Source organism: Lipophrys pholis (assembly GCF_963383615.2).
Source record: "Lipophrys pholis genome assembly, chromosome: 11".
In the NCBI taxonomy this organism is placed as follows: Eukaryota; Metazoa; Chordata; class Actinopteri; order Blenniiformes; family Blenniidae; genus Lipophrys; species Lipophrys pholis.
This window is the reverse complement of record NC_137631.1, coordinates 158,290-174,765: the sequence shown is the minus strand read 5'-3', so window position 1 is coordinate 174,765 and position 16,476 is coordinate 158,290. Positions and strand designations below refer to the sequence as shown.

General features: G+C 48.1%; 1 protein-coding gene across 2 annotated transcripts in view; it reads right to left on the bottom strand.

The window, feature by feature from the left end:
• LOC308116335 (septin-7-like) overlaps positions 1-16,476 on the bottom strand; it is a 55,758-nt gene that overhangs the window by 22,600 nt on the left and 16,682 nt on the right. For both annotated transcript variants that reach the window (XM_080474478.1, XM_080474479.1), the window contains exon 3: positions 9,824-9,930. In XM_080474478.1, coding sequence (XP_080330604.1) covers positions 9,824-9,930 — 107 coding nt within the window. The remainder of the gene's footprint in view (positions 1-9,823; positions 9,931-16,476) is intronic.

The following is a 16,476-nucleotide window of genomic DNA, read 5'->3' as shown; positions in this document are numbered from 1 at the left end:
TCTGACTGTCCTTTAGTGCCGGACGGATCCATCTAAATATCGACGACATACCTTGAATATTCAAAAGTACTGGTATCGGCGATACTGGCTCTGTGTTTACTTGGTATGGGATCAATACTACTTCGTTTGGTATCGCACAGCACTACTGTCCATCTACTTGCTCATGTGCAGAAGAATGAGGTTTTCAAAAAGTTCCACCTTGGGAGCGGTTTTCAAACACTTGTGTTCTCAGTGGCTCTGAGCTCCACTGTTGTGAAAAACAACCCCGGAAACACAACGGAGGTTTTGCATTTTCACTTGAAATGGTTGCCATGTCAACAGGTCCTAATCACTGCTGCTGCTGCTCCTGCTGCTGCTCTGCTGCTGCTGCTCCTGCTGCTGCTCTGCTGCTGCTGCTGCTGCTGCTTCTGCTGCTGCTGCTCTGCTGCTGCTGCTCCTGCTGCTGCTCTGCTGCTTCTGCTGCTGCTGCTGCTGCTGCTGCTGCTGCTGCTCTGCTGCTGCTGCGTTACATCAGCTGCTGCTGCTGCTTCTCTGCTGCTGCTGCTGCTGCTGCTGCTGCTCTGCTGCTGCTCTGCTGCTGCTGCTTCTGCTGCTGCTGCTGCTGCTGCTGCTGCGTTACATCAGCTGCTGCTCTGCTGCTGCTGCTTCTGCTGCTGCTGCTGCTGCTGCTGCGTTACATCAGCTGCTGCTCTGCTGCTGCTCTGCTGCTGCTGCTCTGCTGCTGCTGCTTCTGCTGCTGCTGCTGCCTTTTCACACAGATTCATTTATGACCTGGCAGCCTGCATGCGCCCACCCCCGGAGAGCCTACAGCGTTCTTTATGTGAAACGGTCTTCTCCCACTCAGAACATCAGTGACGATGGTTCTCCACACAGGGAGTTCTGCAGCTGGGCTGTGGAGGTCAGAACAAAATCTAACAGCTTTTAAATTTAGACCCAATACGATAAATTCACATCAATAAATCTGACTATACGATCGCTTATCATTTACCAAAACTCCATTCTGAGTCAGCAAAAGGGCGTCGTTTTCCTTTTTTCATAAAACCTGTAATCAGGAGAAGGCAGAGGTGAACCAGGTTAAAAAGGTGAACCAGGTTAAAAAGGTTAACCAGCATCAAGACCGTTACTGTCACTTTAAATGAGGCCAAAGTAACTGTAAGAGAAGACAGGAGTTTATCAGCGTCAATCAGGCTGCAGCAAAGGTTAACCAGTTTAAATCAGGCTGCAGCAAAGGTTAACCAGTTTAAATCAGGCTGCAGCAAAGGTTAACCAGTTTAAAAAGGTTAACCAGTTTAAAAAGGTTAACCAGTTTAAATCAGGCTGCAGCAAAGGTTAACCAGTTTAAAAAGGTTAACCAGTTTAAATCAGGCTGCAGCAAAGGTTAACCCGTTTAAAAAGGTTAACCAGTTTAAAAAGTTTAACCAGTTTAAATCAGGCTGCAGCAGAGGTTAACCAGTTTAAAAAGGTTAACCAGTTTAAATCAGGCTGCAGCAAAGGTTAACCAGTTTAAATCAGGCTGCAGCAAAGCCAAACAGAAGCTCAGACCCCTATCTGACTATCTGACTATCTGACTATCTGACTATCTGACTATCTGCCAGTTTCAGGTAACAAAGACTAACAAAGGACAAGATAATGATTCACTATTTCTGATCAGGCGCCAGTAAAGGCCAACAAAATCCAGAAAAGATAGTTCAGTCATCAGTCAGCTTGGACCAGGCTCCAGCAAAGTAACTACTAACTTAGTTTCATTAAGGCTCCAGCAAAGTAACTACTAACTTAGTTTCATTAAGGCTCCAGCAAAGTAACTATTAACTTAGTTTCATTAAGGCTCCAGCAAAGTAACTACTAACTTAGTTTGATTAAGGCTCCAGCAAAGTAACTACTAACTTAGTTTCATTAAGGCTCCAGCAAAGTAACTACTAACTTAGTTTCATTAAGGCTCCAGCAAAGTAACGACTAACTTAGTTTGATTAAGGCTCCAGCAAAGGAACTACTAACTTAGTTTCATTAAGGCTCCAGCAAAGTAACTACTAACTTAGTTTGATTAAGGCTCCAGCAAAGTAACTACTAACTTAGTTTCATTAAGGCTCCAGCAAAGTAACTACTAACTTAGTTTCATTAAGGCTCCAGCAAAGTAACTACTAACTTAGTTTCATTAAGGGTCCAGCAAAGTAACTACTAACTTATCCAACAGTTTGATTAAGGCTCCAGCAAAGTAACTACTAACTTAGTTTGATTAAGGCTCCAGCAAAGTAACTACTAACTTAGTTTGATTAAGGCTCCAGCAAAGGAACTACTAACTTAGTTTGATTAAGGCTCCAGCAAAGGAACTACTAACTTAGTTTGACTAAGGCTCCAGCAAAGTAACTACTAACTTAGTTTGATTAAGGCTCCAGCAAAGTAACTACTAACTTAGTTTGATTAAGGCTCCAGCAAAGTAACTACTAACTTAGTTTGATTAAGGCTCCAGCAAAGGAACTACTAACTTAGTTTGATTAAGGCTCCAGCAAAGGAACTACTAACTTAGTTTGACTAAGGCTCCAGCAAAGTAACTACTAACTTAGTTTGATTAAGGCTCCAGCAAAGTAACTACTAACTTAGTTTGATTAAGGCTCCAGCAAAGGAACTACTAACTTAGTTTGACTAAGGCTCCAGCAAAGGAACTACTAACTTAGTTTGACTAAGGCTCCAGCAAAGTAACTACTAACTTAGTTTGATTAAGGCTCCAGCAAAGGAACTACTAACTTAGTTTGATTAAGGCTCCAGCAAAGAGCGAGGTCCAGCTGATGACGAGATGCTTCTCAACCACCAACATCAGCTTTCTTTGCAGGTTTCAGGGAAAATCCCTGAATGTTCAGTTCATGTTGACTTGGAACAACTTGATGTTTTAGTTTGAAGGACTCCAAGTGATCCTCCACAGACCCAGCAGAAGGTCTTACTGCTGCTGCAGCCAGAAGAAAACACAAGTCTGAGCTTCAAAGGGCCACAACTTCCATCAGCTCTATATTTACACTTTTATACAATCAGCACTTTTTAAATATAGTCTGAACGTGGCTGTGTGGTGTGAATAGCAGGACTTTGAGGTGGAGAAGCATTTCTTTGATTATAAGATTGAAGTGTTTTCGCTCTGAGGTTTTATTTTAAGTAGCGTTTCGAAGTTTTATGTTCCACATGATTTAAAAAAAACAACCTTTCAACAATATTTAGCTCCACTTCTTCCGTTTGGTTTGATGGATTCTGATGTCTGGAGAAGGAATAGAAGCACAGAAGGTTGAACAATGAGCACATTGTTTTTTGGGGGTTTGAACCATCAGCCTCTGGTTGTAAACAACAAGTCCATGGAGGCCTGATGAAACAGGACCTGTTCATCCCAGTAAACAAAGAGCTGTGATGGAAGGTTGGTACTGATGGAGGATTGATGGAGGAGATGGCCGAACGCAGAGGGAAGGAGAGGAAAGGAGAGGAAAGGAGAGGAAAGGAGAGGAAAGGAGAGGAAAGGAGAGGAAAGGAGAGTAAAGGAGAGGGAAGGAGAGTAAAGGAGCGTAAAGGAGAGGGAAGGAGAGGAAAGGAGAGGGAAGGAGAGTAAAGGAGAGGAAAGGAGAGGGAAGGAGAGGAAAGGAGAGGAAAGTAAAGGAGAGGGAAGGAGAGTAAAGGAGAGGGAAGGAGAGTAAAGGAGCGTAAAGGAGAGGGAAGGAGAGGAAAGGAGAGGAAAGGAGAGGAAAGGAGAGTAAAGGAGAGGGAAGGAGAGTAAAGGAGCGTAAAGGAGAGGGAAGGAGAGGAAAGGAGAGGAAAGGAGAGTAAAGGAGAGGGAAGCAGAGTAAAGGAGAGGAAAGGAGAGTAAAGGAGAGGGAAGGAGAGTAAAGGAGAGGGAAGGGGAGGGAAGGAGAGTAAAGGAGAGGGAAGCAGAGTAAAGGAGAGGGAAGGAGAGTGAAGGAGAGGAAAGGAGAGTAAAGGAGCGTAAAGGAGAGGGAAGCAGAGTAAAGGAGAGGAAAGGAGAGGAAAGGAGAGGGAAGGAGAGTAAAGGAGAGTGAAGGAGAGGGAAGGCGAGTAAAGGAGAGTGAAGGAGAGTAAAGGAGAGTGGAGAGGGAAGGAGAGTAAAGGAGAGGAAAGGAGAGGGAAGGAGAGTAAAGGAGAGGGAAGGAGAGTAAAGCAGAGTAAAGGAAAGTAAAGGAGAGGGAAGCAGAGTAAAGGAGAGTAAAGCAGAGTAAAGGAGAGTAAAGGAGAGGGAAGCAGAGTAAAGGACAGTAAAGGAGAGGGAAGGAGAGTAAAGGAGAGGGAAGGAGAGTAAAGGAGAGGGAAGCAGAGTAAAGGAGAGTAAAGCAGAGTAAAGGAGAGTAAAGGAGAGGGAAGCAGAGTAAAGGACAGTAAAGGAGAGGGAAGGAGAGTAAAGGAGAGGGAAGGAGAGTAAAGGAGAGTAAAGCAGAGTAAAGGAGAGGGAAGGAGAGTAGAGGAGAGTAAAGGAGAGTAAAGCAGAGTAAAGGAGAGGGAAGCAGAGTAAAGGAGAGGGAAGGAGAGGGAAGCAGAGTAAAGGAGAGGGAAGGAGAGGGAAGCAGAGGAAAGGAGAGTAAAGCAGAGTAAAGCAGAGTAAAGGAGAGGAAAGGAGAGGAAAGGAGAGGGAAGGAGAGTAAAGGAGAGTGAAGGAGAGGGAAGGAGAGGGAAGGAGAGTAAAGGAGAGGGAAGGAGAGTAAAGGAGAGTAAAGGAGAGGGAAGGAGAGGGAAGGAGAGTAAAGGAGAGGGAAGGAGAGGGAAGGAGAGGGAAGGAGAGTAAAGGAGAGGGAAGCAGAGTAAAGGAGAGTAAATGAGAGTAAAGCAGAGTAAAGGAGAGGGAAGCAGAGTAAAGCAGAGTAAAGGAGAGGGAAGGAGAGTAGAGGAGAGTAAAGGAGAGTAAAGCAGAGTAAAGGAGAGGGAAGCAGAGTAAAGGAGAGGGAAGGAGAGGGAAGCAGAGTAAAGGAGAGGGAAGGAGAGGGAAGCAGAGTAAAGGAGAGGGAAGGAGAGTAAAGGAGAGGGAAGGAGAGGGAAGCAGAGTAAAGGAGAGGGAAGGAGAGGGAAGCAGAGTAAAGGAGAGTAAAGGAGAGTAAAGGAGAGGGAAGCAGAGTAAAGGACAGTAAAGGAGAGGGAAGGAGAGTAAAGGAGAGGGAAGGAGAGTAAAGGAGAGGGAAGCAGAGTAAAGGAGAGTAAAGGAGAGTAAAGCAGAGTAAAGGAGAGGAAAGGAGAGTAAATGAGAGTAAAGCAGAGTAAAGGAGAGTAAAGGAGAGGGAAGCAGAGTAAAGGAGAGTAAAGGAGAGGGAAGGAGAGTAAAGGAGAGTAAATGAGAGTAAAGCAGAGTAAAGGAGAGGGAAGCAGAGTAAAGCAGAGTAAAGGAGAGGGAAGGAGAGTAGAGGAGAGTAAAGGAGAGTAAAGCAGAGTAAAGGAGAGGGAAGCAGAGTAAAGGAGAGGGAAGGAGAGGGAAGCAGAGTAAAGGAGAGGGAAGGAGAGGGAAGCAGAGTAAAGGAGAGGGAAGGAGAGGGAAGGAGAGTAAAGGAGAGTAAAGGAGAGGGAAGGAGAGGGAAGCAGAGTAAAGGAGAGGGAAGCAGAGTAAAGGAGAGTAAAGCAGAGTAAAGGAGAGTAAAGCAGAGTAAAGGAGAGTAAAGCAGAGTACTCTGTGGGTTACAGTTAATGTGTATTTCAAGACTTTCATCTCGTATGTGTTGAGAGCCTGAACACTTCTGGGGGCGGAGCTTCAAGCTTTGGAGGTATGAGCCAAGAGCATGTCGAGGGTTAATCCACCACTGGAGTACTGAGGTAAAGTATTGTTTACATGACAAGGCTGAAAGTTATTCTACCAGCTTTCCTGAATTCATCACACCAAGTCCAGGGCTCATTGATTAAACTTTACTAGGATTCCTACTGAAGATGACGTGCGCCCCCAAAATCTGGGATTGGTAAAACCGTGCGTACACATCCAGTCCACCTTGTTCTGCAAACATCCACGTTGCTGTGTTGCTTTGCTAACATCCACGTTGCTGTGTTGCTCTGCAAACATTGCACATTGCTGCATTGCTCTGTAAACATCCACGTTGCTGTGTTGCTTTGCTAACATCCACGTTGCTGTGTTGCTCTGCAAACATTGCACATTGCTGTGTTGCTCTGCAAACATTGCACATTGCTGCATTGCTCTGTAAACATCCACGTTGCTGTGTTGCTTTGTGGTGTTGTGAGACTAAAATCCCTCCAAACAGCAACATGTTGCCATGAAAAGTTGGATAGCACAGTGCTACTTCCCTAGCCTGCTCGCTGGCTGCAAACTGTGGACTGGATTTCCTGCCTCATTCCTCCTGGTCTCATTGAGACCCGCCTCCCTTCAGGAAATCCTGTCCACAGTTTGCAGCCAGCGAGCAGAGCAGCAGCAGGGAAACACTGGGGATCATTTCAGCACCATGAAGCAGACCAGGATCATGGATCAGACCAGGATCATGGATCAGACCAGGACCATGGATCAGACCAGGATCATGAAGCAGACCTGGATCATGGAGCAGACCAGGATCATGGATCAGGAACCTCTAATTTTGCACTAGTCCCACGGACTAGCCATCAGAAATGTGCAGTAGTCCGTAGAAATGTGTCTTAGTGTGGGACTGGTGGACTAGTGGACTGGTGGAACGGTGGACTGGTGGACTAGTGGACCGGTGGACTGGTGGACTGGTGGACCGGTGGACTAGTGGACCGGTGGACTGGTGGACTGGTGGAACGGTGGACTGGTGGACTAGTGGACCGGTGGACTGGTGGACTGGTGGACCGGTGGACTAGTGGACTAGTGGACCGGTGGACCGGTGGACCGGTGGACTAGTGGACCGGTGGACTGGTGGACTGGTGGACTGGTGGACTAGTGGACTGGTGGACTGGTGGACTAGTGGACTGGTGGACCGGTGTTAAGACCGAGCCCTGTAACAGGAGGGCCTGGTAGTCGTCGTGTGCAGCTCCATTAAAACGTTTGTTTAGTGCTCAGACAGTTCATGCTTGTTTTCACATTGTGTAGAAACAGTTTGGTTTCAAAATAAGAAGTTTGTGATTGTGAGACTAAAGTCACAGACTTTATATTAGATTAACTGTTTTTATCTAAACCTCCCAGAAAGCGTCTTTACTGAGCTTCACAGAAAAAATGGGTCATTTGTTAATTTCCTGGACGACATTGTGAGCGATTCCCTCGCTGCTCCTTCTCTCCCTCTTCAGTCCATCACTTCCTGCTGCTCCCTCTCTCCCTCTTCAGTCCATCACTTCCTGCTGCTCCCTCTCTCCCTCTTCAGTCCATCACTTCCTGCTGCTCCCTCTCTCCCTCTTCAGTCCATCACTTCCTGCTGCTCCCTCTCTCCCTCTTCAGTCCATCACTTCCTGCTGCTCCTTCTCTCCCTCTTCAGTCCATCACTTCCTGCTGCTCCCTCTCTCCCTCTTCAGTCCATCACTTCCTGCTGCTCCCTCTCTCCCTCTTCAGTCCATCACTTCCTGCTGCTCCCTCGCTCCCTCTTCAGTCCATCACTTCCTGCTGCTCCTTCTCTCCCTCTTCAGTCCATCACTTCCTGCTGCTCCCTCTCTCCCTCTTCAGTCCATCACTTCCTGCTGCTCCCTCTCTCCCTCTTCAGTCCATCACTTCCTGCTGCTCCCTCTCTCCCTCTTCAGTCCATCACTTCCTGCTGCTCCCTCTCTCCCTCTTCAGTCCATCACTTCCTGCTGCTCCTTCTCTCCCTCTTCAGTCCATCACTTCCTGCTGCTCCCTCTCTCCCTCTTCAGTCCATCACTTCCTGCTGCTCCCTCTCTCCCTCTTCAGTCCATCACTTCCTGCTGCTCCCTCGCTCCCTCTTCAGTCCATCACTTCCTGCTGCTCCTTCTCTCCCTCTTCAGTCCATCACTTCCTGCTGCTCCCTCTCTCCCTCTTCAGTCCATCACTTCCTGCTGCTCCCTCTCTCCCTCTTCAGTCCATCACTTCCTGCTGCTCCCTCTCTCCCTCTTCAGTCCATCACTTCCTGCTGCTCCCTCTCTCCCTCTTCAGTCCATCACTTCCTGCTGCTCCCTCTCTCCCTCTTCAGTCCATCACTTCCTGCTGCTCCCTCTCTCCCTCTTCAGTCCATCACTTCCTGCTGCTCCTTCTCTCCCTCTTCAGTCCATCACTTCCTGCTGCTCCCTCTCTCCCTCTTCAGTCCATCACTTCCTGCTGCTCCTTCTCTCCCTCTTCAGTCCATCACTTCCTGCTGCTCCCTCTCTCCACTGCAGAACACTTATTTTAGGATGGCCCCTTTAACTGCAGTCATTTCTCTCAAACACAAACATGCTTCAGACGAGCCGTCCCTTTTTACAGCTGTGTGTGTGTGTGTGTGTGTGTGTGTGTGTGTGTGTGTGTGTGTGTGTGTGTGTGTGTGTGTGTGTGTGTTCCAAACCGATCTTTTCTATTTCTCTGGAGAAGAAAAACAGATTTGGGAGAAAACCTCAAAAATGCCGCCCGGCTGGACGCCCTCACTTAGAGAGGAATGTGGCTGTGGAGGACAGACCCCCCCGTCCTGCACACTGTGGGGGACATGAGACCCCTCATCGTTACCAAACACGTGACTGGAATCCTGAAAAAGTAGTGGAGATAAAAATCTTCCAAATACCTGGAAAAGTAACTAATACTGAGATAACGAGTCAAAGACTTCATTTGAACGACGATGTTTGAAGTGAAACAGGATCGATTCAGAGTTCTTGGTGTTCCACTGGGGAAGGATGTCTGTTCCCATGGAAACGGCAGAAACAACGTGGTTAGTGCGTAGGGCGCCAGTTTGGAGAGGACAGTGTGAGGATGAGGTGAGGATGAGGTGAGGTTGAGGTGTGGAAGGGGTGAGGATGAGGTGAGGTTGAGGTGAGGATGAGGTGTGGAAGGGGTGAGGATGAGGTGAGGAAGGGGTGAGGATGAGGTGTGGATGAGGTGAGGTTGAGGTGTGGAAGGGGTGAGGATGAGGTGAGGTTGAGGTGAGGTTGAGGTAAGGACTGGTTGAGAATGAGGTGAGGTTGAGGTGAGGTTGAGGTGTGGAAGGGGTGAGGATGAGGTGAGGAAGGGGTGAGGATGAGGTGAGGATGAGGTGAGGTTGAGGTGAGGATGAGGTAAGGACTGGTTGAGGATGAGGTAAGGATGAGGTGAGGATGAGGTGAGGATGAGGTGAGGATCGGTTGAGGATGAGGTGAGGATGAGGTGAGGATGAGGTGAGGTTGAGGTGAGGTTGAGGTGAGGATGAGGTGAGGATGAGGTGAGGATGAGGTGAAGACCAGTTGAGGATGAGGTGTGGAAGGGGTGAAGATGAGGTGAGGATGAGGTGAGGTTGAGGTGAGGATGAGGTGAGGATGAGGTGAGGTTGAGGTGAGGATTGGGGAGGGACTCACCATCAGCTCTGACTCCCCCACCCCCGAGTCTCCAGTGTCCCCCACCTCATGTTGTCTCCCATCATACCCCCCCCCCCCCCAACCCCCCCCCTATAATCCTTCTTTCAGTTCTCTGTCCTCCTCTCTTCCCTCTGCTGCTCCAAATGCCCCTCCCCCCCTCAGTGTGTCATAACCATAAAAGGACAGAACCAGAGGAGGAAGATGCTCTATAATCTGGATTTTAGAGACAGCATCTTTTCTGCAGTCACAGTAACTAAGTAACTATTTGTATTGGAGTACTGGGTTACTTCATGTTGCTGTGAGGACCAACAAGAGGTACTGACTGGTTGTAAAGCAGCCGTCCCAGCACCACCCTCCAGAACGGGTTCGGGTTCCACCTCCACCTTCTCATCTGTTTTCTACAGACGGATGTCAGTTCAATTCCAGAAACCAAGAGCCTCACCTGCACCGTCTTCTTGATGCGCTGTGAGGGTCCGGGGTAGTCCTTGGAGTACAGGTCGGTGAGGAAGAGCGAGTTGATGAGGGTGGACTTCCCCAGGCCGGACTCACCTGAGGACACAGAGACACCCGCTCACTCACAGTTCTACTAAAACTTCTACTCTCCTGAGGACACAGAGACACCCGCTCACTCACAGTTCTACTAAAACTTCTACTCTCCTGAGGACACAGAGACACCCGCTCACTCACAGTTCTACTAAAACTTCTACTCTCCTGAGGACACAGAGACACCCGCTCACTCACAGTTCTACTAAAACTTCTACTCTCCTGAGGACACAGAGACACCCGCTCACTCACAGTTCTACTAAAACTTCTACTCTCCTGAGGACACAGAGACACCCGCTCACTCACAGTTCTACTAAAACTTCTACTCTCCTGAGGACACAGAGACACCCGCTCACTCACAGTTCTACTAAAACTTCTACTCTCCTGAGGACACAGAGACACCCGCTCACTCACAGTTCTACTAAAACTTCTACTCTCCTGAGGACACAGAGACACCCGCTCACTCACAGTTCTACTAAAACTTCTACTCTCCTGAGGACACAGAGACACCCGCTCACTCACAGTTCTACTAAAAGGACACACCGAGTGAACACAGGACAGTAGCAGAAAAAATACTTTGCTTTTATTTGGCTCCATGTTGTATATTTATAGTTTTAGTTAGTGAAAACTCTTTATATATATATATATATATATATATATATATTTTCATTTCAGAAAAGTTTCATGTTGATACTGTGACATTTTGAAAACCATGATTATTTACACAGAATAAGCCGACTTGCTGAAAACCATGGCCTTTCACCACTAGTGGGTGCTGTTGTTTGTGTAAGAAGGGGAGGAGTCATGACACTGTTGTGACTGTGACTCTACTGAGCATGTGCAGAAGAACTATTTACTGCGATCGTACTGCGTGTGCACAGTAGCAGCATCACCATGGCGATGGAGCATTTTGAGAAATGTATTTTCCTGCCGTTTCCATGGAGACCAAGGTTGAAAGGTTCCATCTTCAAAAAGTTTTAAATGCTTTCGATTCGACCTGAATGTGAGATTCTGGACTAAAAACAAAAACTAACTTGTGTTGACATCAGGAATCATCGTTTAACAGGATTTAGATTGTGATCATCAATGAAAACAAAAAAACTGCACTCAAATGAAATATTAATACAACTAGACAAAGTTTGTGAAAATTTTAAATGTTCACTTCAAAGGCTCATTATATACAAATAAAAAAATAAATATATTCAGATACTGACATTGGCAACTGGCCCAAAAATATATATAAAATGATCATATCATATAAAAGAAAATTCTTCATTTTGAATAATAAATACATAAAATTTAACTCAAATAGATAAAAAATAAGAAATAAATATGTACATGTAGCATTTGGTTTGATTTACTTCTGCTTGATGAGCATCATGAAGCAGAGCAACACAGCAACATGCAATGTTTACAGAGCAACGTAGCAATGTGCAATGTTTGCAGAGCAACACAGCAACGTGCAATGTTTACAGAGCAACGTAGCAATGTGCAATGTTTACAGAGCAACGCAGCAATGTGCAATGTTTGCAGAGCAACGTAGCAACGTGCAATGTTTACAGAGCAACACAGCAACGTGCAATGTTTACAGAGCAACGTAGCAATGTGCAATGTTTACAGAGCAACGTAGCAATGTTTACAGAGCAACACAGCAACGTGCAATGTTTACAGAGCAACGTAGCAATGTGCAATGTTTACAGAGCAACGTAGCAATGTTTACAGAGCAACGTAGCAATGTGCAATGTTTGCAGAGCAATGTAGCAACGTGCAATGTTTACAGAGCAACGTAGCAATGTGCAATGTTTGCAGAGCAACACAGCAACGTGGATGTTAGCAAAGCAACACAGCAATGTGCAATGTTTGCAAAGCAACGCAGCAATGTGCAATGTTTTCAGAGCAACGCAGCAACATGGATGTTAGCAAAGCAACACAGCAACGTGGATGTTAGCAAAGCAACACAGCAATGTGCAATGTTTGCAAAGCAACGCAGCAATGTGCAATGTTTTCAGAGCAACGCAGCAATGTGGATGCTAGCTAAGCAACGCAGCAACGTGGATGCTAGCTAAGCAATGCAGAAATGTGCAATGTTTGCAGAGCAACGTAGCAACGTGCAATGTTTACAGAGCAACACAGCAACGTGCAATGTTTACAGAGCAACGTAGCAATGTGCAATGTTTACAGAGCAACGTAGCAATGTTTACAGAGCAACACAGCAACGTGCAATGTTTACAGAGCAACGTAGCAATGTGCAATGTTTACAGAGCAACGTAGCAATGTTTACAGAGCAACACAGCAACGTGCAATGTTTACAGAGCAACGTAGCAATGTGCAATGTTTGCAGAGCAATGTAGCAACGTGCAATGTTTACAGAGCAACGTAGCAATGTGCAATGTTTGCAGAGCAACACAGCAACGTGGATGTTAGCAAAGCAACACAGCAATGTGCAATGTTTGCAAAGCAACGCAGCAATGTGCAATGTTTTCAGAGCAACGCAGCAACATGGATGTTAGCAAAGCAACACAGCAATGTGCAATGTTTGCAAAGCAACGCAGCAATGTGCAATGTTTTCAGAGCAACGCAGCAACGTGGATGCTAGCTAAGCAACGCAGCAACTTGGATGCTAGCTAAGCAATGCAGCAACGTGGATGCTAGCTAAGCAACGCAGCAACATGGATGTTAGCAGAGCAACACAGCAACGTGGATGCTAGCTAAGCAACGCAGCAACGTGGATGTTAGCAGAGCTGTAGTCCAGCAGGGCGGCGCTCTGCAGCCAGACCTCAGTGTTTTCAGCCTCCAGCTCTGGGAGGAGAACAGCTCTGACATCAGAACAATGAGCAGCAGCTCCTCCAGGCTGTCAGCAGGAGATTCACACCTCCGTGAAGCTGCGTCCTACTCCACGCTAAACTCCCTGGAAATAGTCCCAATGGTTGGAGCTGCGTTAGAGCTGGAAACATTGTGTTGCTGCTGCCTTGCTCAAGAGTTTCCCCAGGGATTAATAAAGTGACAGAAGTAGTTTATTATGAGATGATGACGTCACGCAGACCCCCACATTGTCCACATGGAACTAAAATACTTTGTACTACTTCCTTTACTGTCCTGATACTAACCTCAAGTTGTCTTTAGAGAGAATACATGTATACATTAGTACATTTCATACTTTACTGTAGAGAGGAGTTTATTACAGCCTCATTTAAAGTTAACAATAATGATAATAATAATAATATTAAAGCAAACAGCTCTGGTATCAGAATAGTATCAGCAGATATCAAATTCCGGGATCGGGATCGGAGCGGAAGTGAAAAAATGTGGATTGGTGCTTCTATCATGGAAGAAATGAAAATATTTCTAAGACTTATAAAATATTTTCTCATTTTAATGAATGTGAATAATCTATATTTATGAATAAATATAACATACATCTTTGAAATAGCACTGAACTTTTAGATCAGTTCAAACAATTTGCATTGGAAGTTACTGGGTTGTTGTTGAGAGGGGCAGATAGAGGAGCAGGGCAGACAGATGGGGCAGATGCAAAAGGAGTGGAGCAGATAGGGGAGGAAGTGAAACAGCAGGGGTAAGTAAAGGGGGAGCGTGTGTCTGTTTACAGAGAGCTGCCTCCTCATGGGGAATCAATATTTAATTAAAGCTGAGCCCGGGAGGCTAATTGGGAAGGGCCCGACCTCGGGGGGTGGGGGGTGGGGGTGGGGGGTGTTGACCCATCTCTCTGCTCATCATGGTGGTATTAGCTCATTGCACACTGTGATGTTTGCTGATGATCAGCTGGTGTTTGTTCACAGTTAGCATGGAGGTGGAGCAGATTCTGCTTTGACCTTTTGTTTCTTTGAGCTGAACTGCTTGAGGTTCTGACCCCCCCCCCAGAGGGGGGTGTGTTCCAGGTCAGTATTGAACCTCATCCTGCTGCAGCATTACTACGCCTCCCCAGCTGAGGATGTTAACCGTAGAGGTGCTGGAGGAGCGACGGCTCGCTGCACTGAGAGACAGAAAAACAAACACAAAGTCTCCGTGGGTTTCCCACGGGATTCCTCACATTCCTGCCTCTCTCAGCCCGGCCCCCGGGGGCAGCAGCTGGCTCCCTCACATCCTGGACGGCCTGCCAATCTACCACCCAACACAAACACATACAGATGTGTGTGCAGAGCGAGAACCCTGGAGATGGTCATCTAGAGCGAGAACCCTGGAGATGGTCGTCTAGAGCGAGAACCGTGGAGATGGTCGTCTAGAGCGAGAACCCTGGAGATGGTCGTCTAGAGCGAGAACCCTGGAGATGGTCGTCTAGAGCGAGAACCCTGGAGATGGTCGTCTAGAGCGAGAACCGTGGAGATGGTCGTCTAGAGCGAGAACCGTGGAGATGGTCGTCTAGAGCGAGAACCCTGGAGATGGTCATCGAGAGTGAGAACCGTGGAGATGGTCGTCTAGAGCGAGAACCGTGGAGATGGTCGTCTAGAGCGAGAACCCTGGAGATGGTCGTCTAGAGCGAGAACCGTGGAGATGGTCGTCTAGAGCGAGAACCGTGGAGATGGTCGTCTAGAGCGAGAACCGTGGAGATGGTCGTCTAGAGCGAGAACCCTGGAGATGGTCATCGAGAGTGAGAACCGTGGAGATGGTCGTCTAGAGTGAGAACCGTGGAGATGGTCGTCTAGAGCGAGAACCCTGGAGATGGTCGTCTAGAGCGAGAACCGTGGAGATGGTCGTCTAGAGCGAGAACCCTGGAGATGGTCGTCTAGAGCGAGAACCGTGGAGATGGTCGTCTAGAGCGAGAACCCTGGAGATGGTCGTCTAGAGCGAGAACCCTGGAGATGGTCATCGAGAGTGAGAACCGTGGAGATGGTCATCTAGAGTGAGAACCGTGGAGATGGTCGTCTAGAGCGAGAACCCTGGAGATGGTCGTCTAGAGCGAGAACCGTGGAGATGGTCGTCTAGAGCGAGAACCGTGGAGATGGTCATCTAGAGCGAGAACCCTGGAGATGGTCGTCTAGAGCGAGAACCGTGGAGATGGTCGTCTAGAGCGAGAACCCTGGAGATGGTCGTCTAGAGCGAGAACCCTGGAGATGGTCGTCTAGAGCGAGAACCGTGGAGATGGTCGTCTAGAGCGAGAACCCTGGAGATGGTCGTCTAGAGCGAGAACCGTGGAGATGGTCGTCTAGAGCGAGAACCCTGGAGATGGTCGTCTAGAGCGAGAACCCTGGAGATGGTCGTCTAGAGCGAGAACCGTGGAGATGGTCGTCTAGAGCGAGAACCCTGGAGATGGTCGTCTAGAGCGAGAACCGTGGAGATGGTCGTCTAGAGCGAGAACCGTGGAGATGGTCGTCTAGAGCGAGAACCCTGGAGATGGTCATCGAGAGTGAGAACCGTGGAGATGGTCATCTAGAGCGAGAACCGTGGAGATGGTCGTCTAGAGCGAGAACCCTGGAGATGGTCGTCTAGAGCGAGAACCGTGGAGATGGTCGTCTAGAGCGAGAACCCTGGAGATGGTCGTCTAGAGCGAGAACCGTGGAGATGGTCGTCTAGAGCGAGAACCCTGGAGATGGTCGTCTAGAGCGAGAACCCTGGAGATGGTCATCGAGAGTGAGAACCGTGGAGATGGTCATCTAGAGTGAGAACCGTGGAGATGGTCGTCTAGAGCGAGAACCCCGGAGATGGTCGTCTAGAGCGAGAACCCCGGAGATGGTCATCGAGAGTGAGAACCGTGGAGATGGTCGTCTCGAGTGAGAACCGTGGAGATGGTCGTCTCGAGTGAGAACCGTGGAGATGGTCGTCTCGAGCCAGAACCCTGTAGAGCGCCATCTAGAGTGGGAACTGCGAACTGAGAACCCTGTCGAGGGCCATCAAGAGCGGGTCCGGGAGGGATGGTTCATCACCGAGTTCAGCTGAAAGCCAGATAACGAGCTGCTCATTGTAATGAGGGCGTTGAAGCAAGGAGACATGGAAAGATGCAGGATATCGGGAGAACTCCAGAGTGGGCCATCTAGAGCGAGAACTCCAGAGTGGGCCATCTAGAGCGAGAACTCCAGAGTGGGCCATCTAGAGCGAGAACCCCACAGAGGGCAATGTAGAGCGAGAACCCCAGAGTGGCCCATCTAGAGCGAGAACCCCAGAGTGGGCCATCTGGAGCAAGAACCCCATAGAGGGCAATGTAGAGCGAGAACCCCAGAGTGGCCCATCTAGAGCGAGAACCCCTGAGTGGGCAATCTAGAGCAAGAACCCCAGAGTGGGCCATCTGGAGCGAGAACCCCATAGTGGGCAATATAGAGCAAGAACCCCATACAGGGCAATGTAGAGCGAGAACCCCATACAGGGCAATGTAGAGCGAGAACCCCAGAGTGGCCCATCTAGAGCGAGAACCCCAGAGTGGCCCATCTAGAGCGAGAACCCCAGAGTGGCCCATCTGGAGCGAGAACCCATAGAGGGCAATGTAGATCGAGAACCCCAGAGGAAGAACTCTGGAGCGGGTCATCTACAGCGTGAAATCATGAGCTAGAACCCCTGGAGTGAGAATCCCCCACCAGAGTGAGCAGCTGACCGAGAACATGA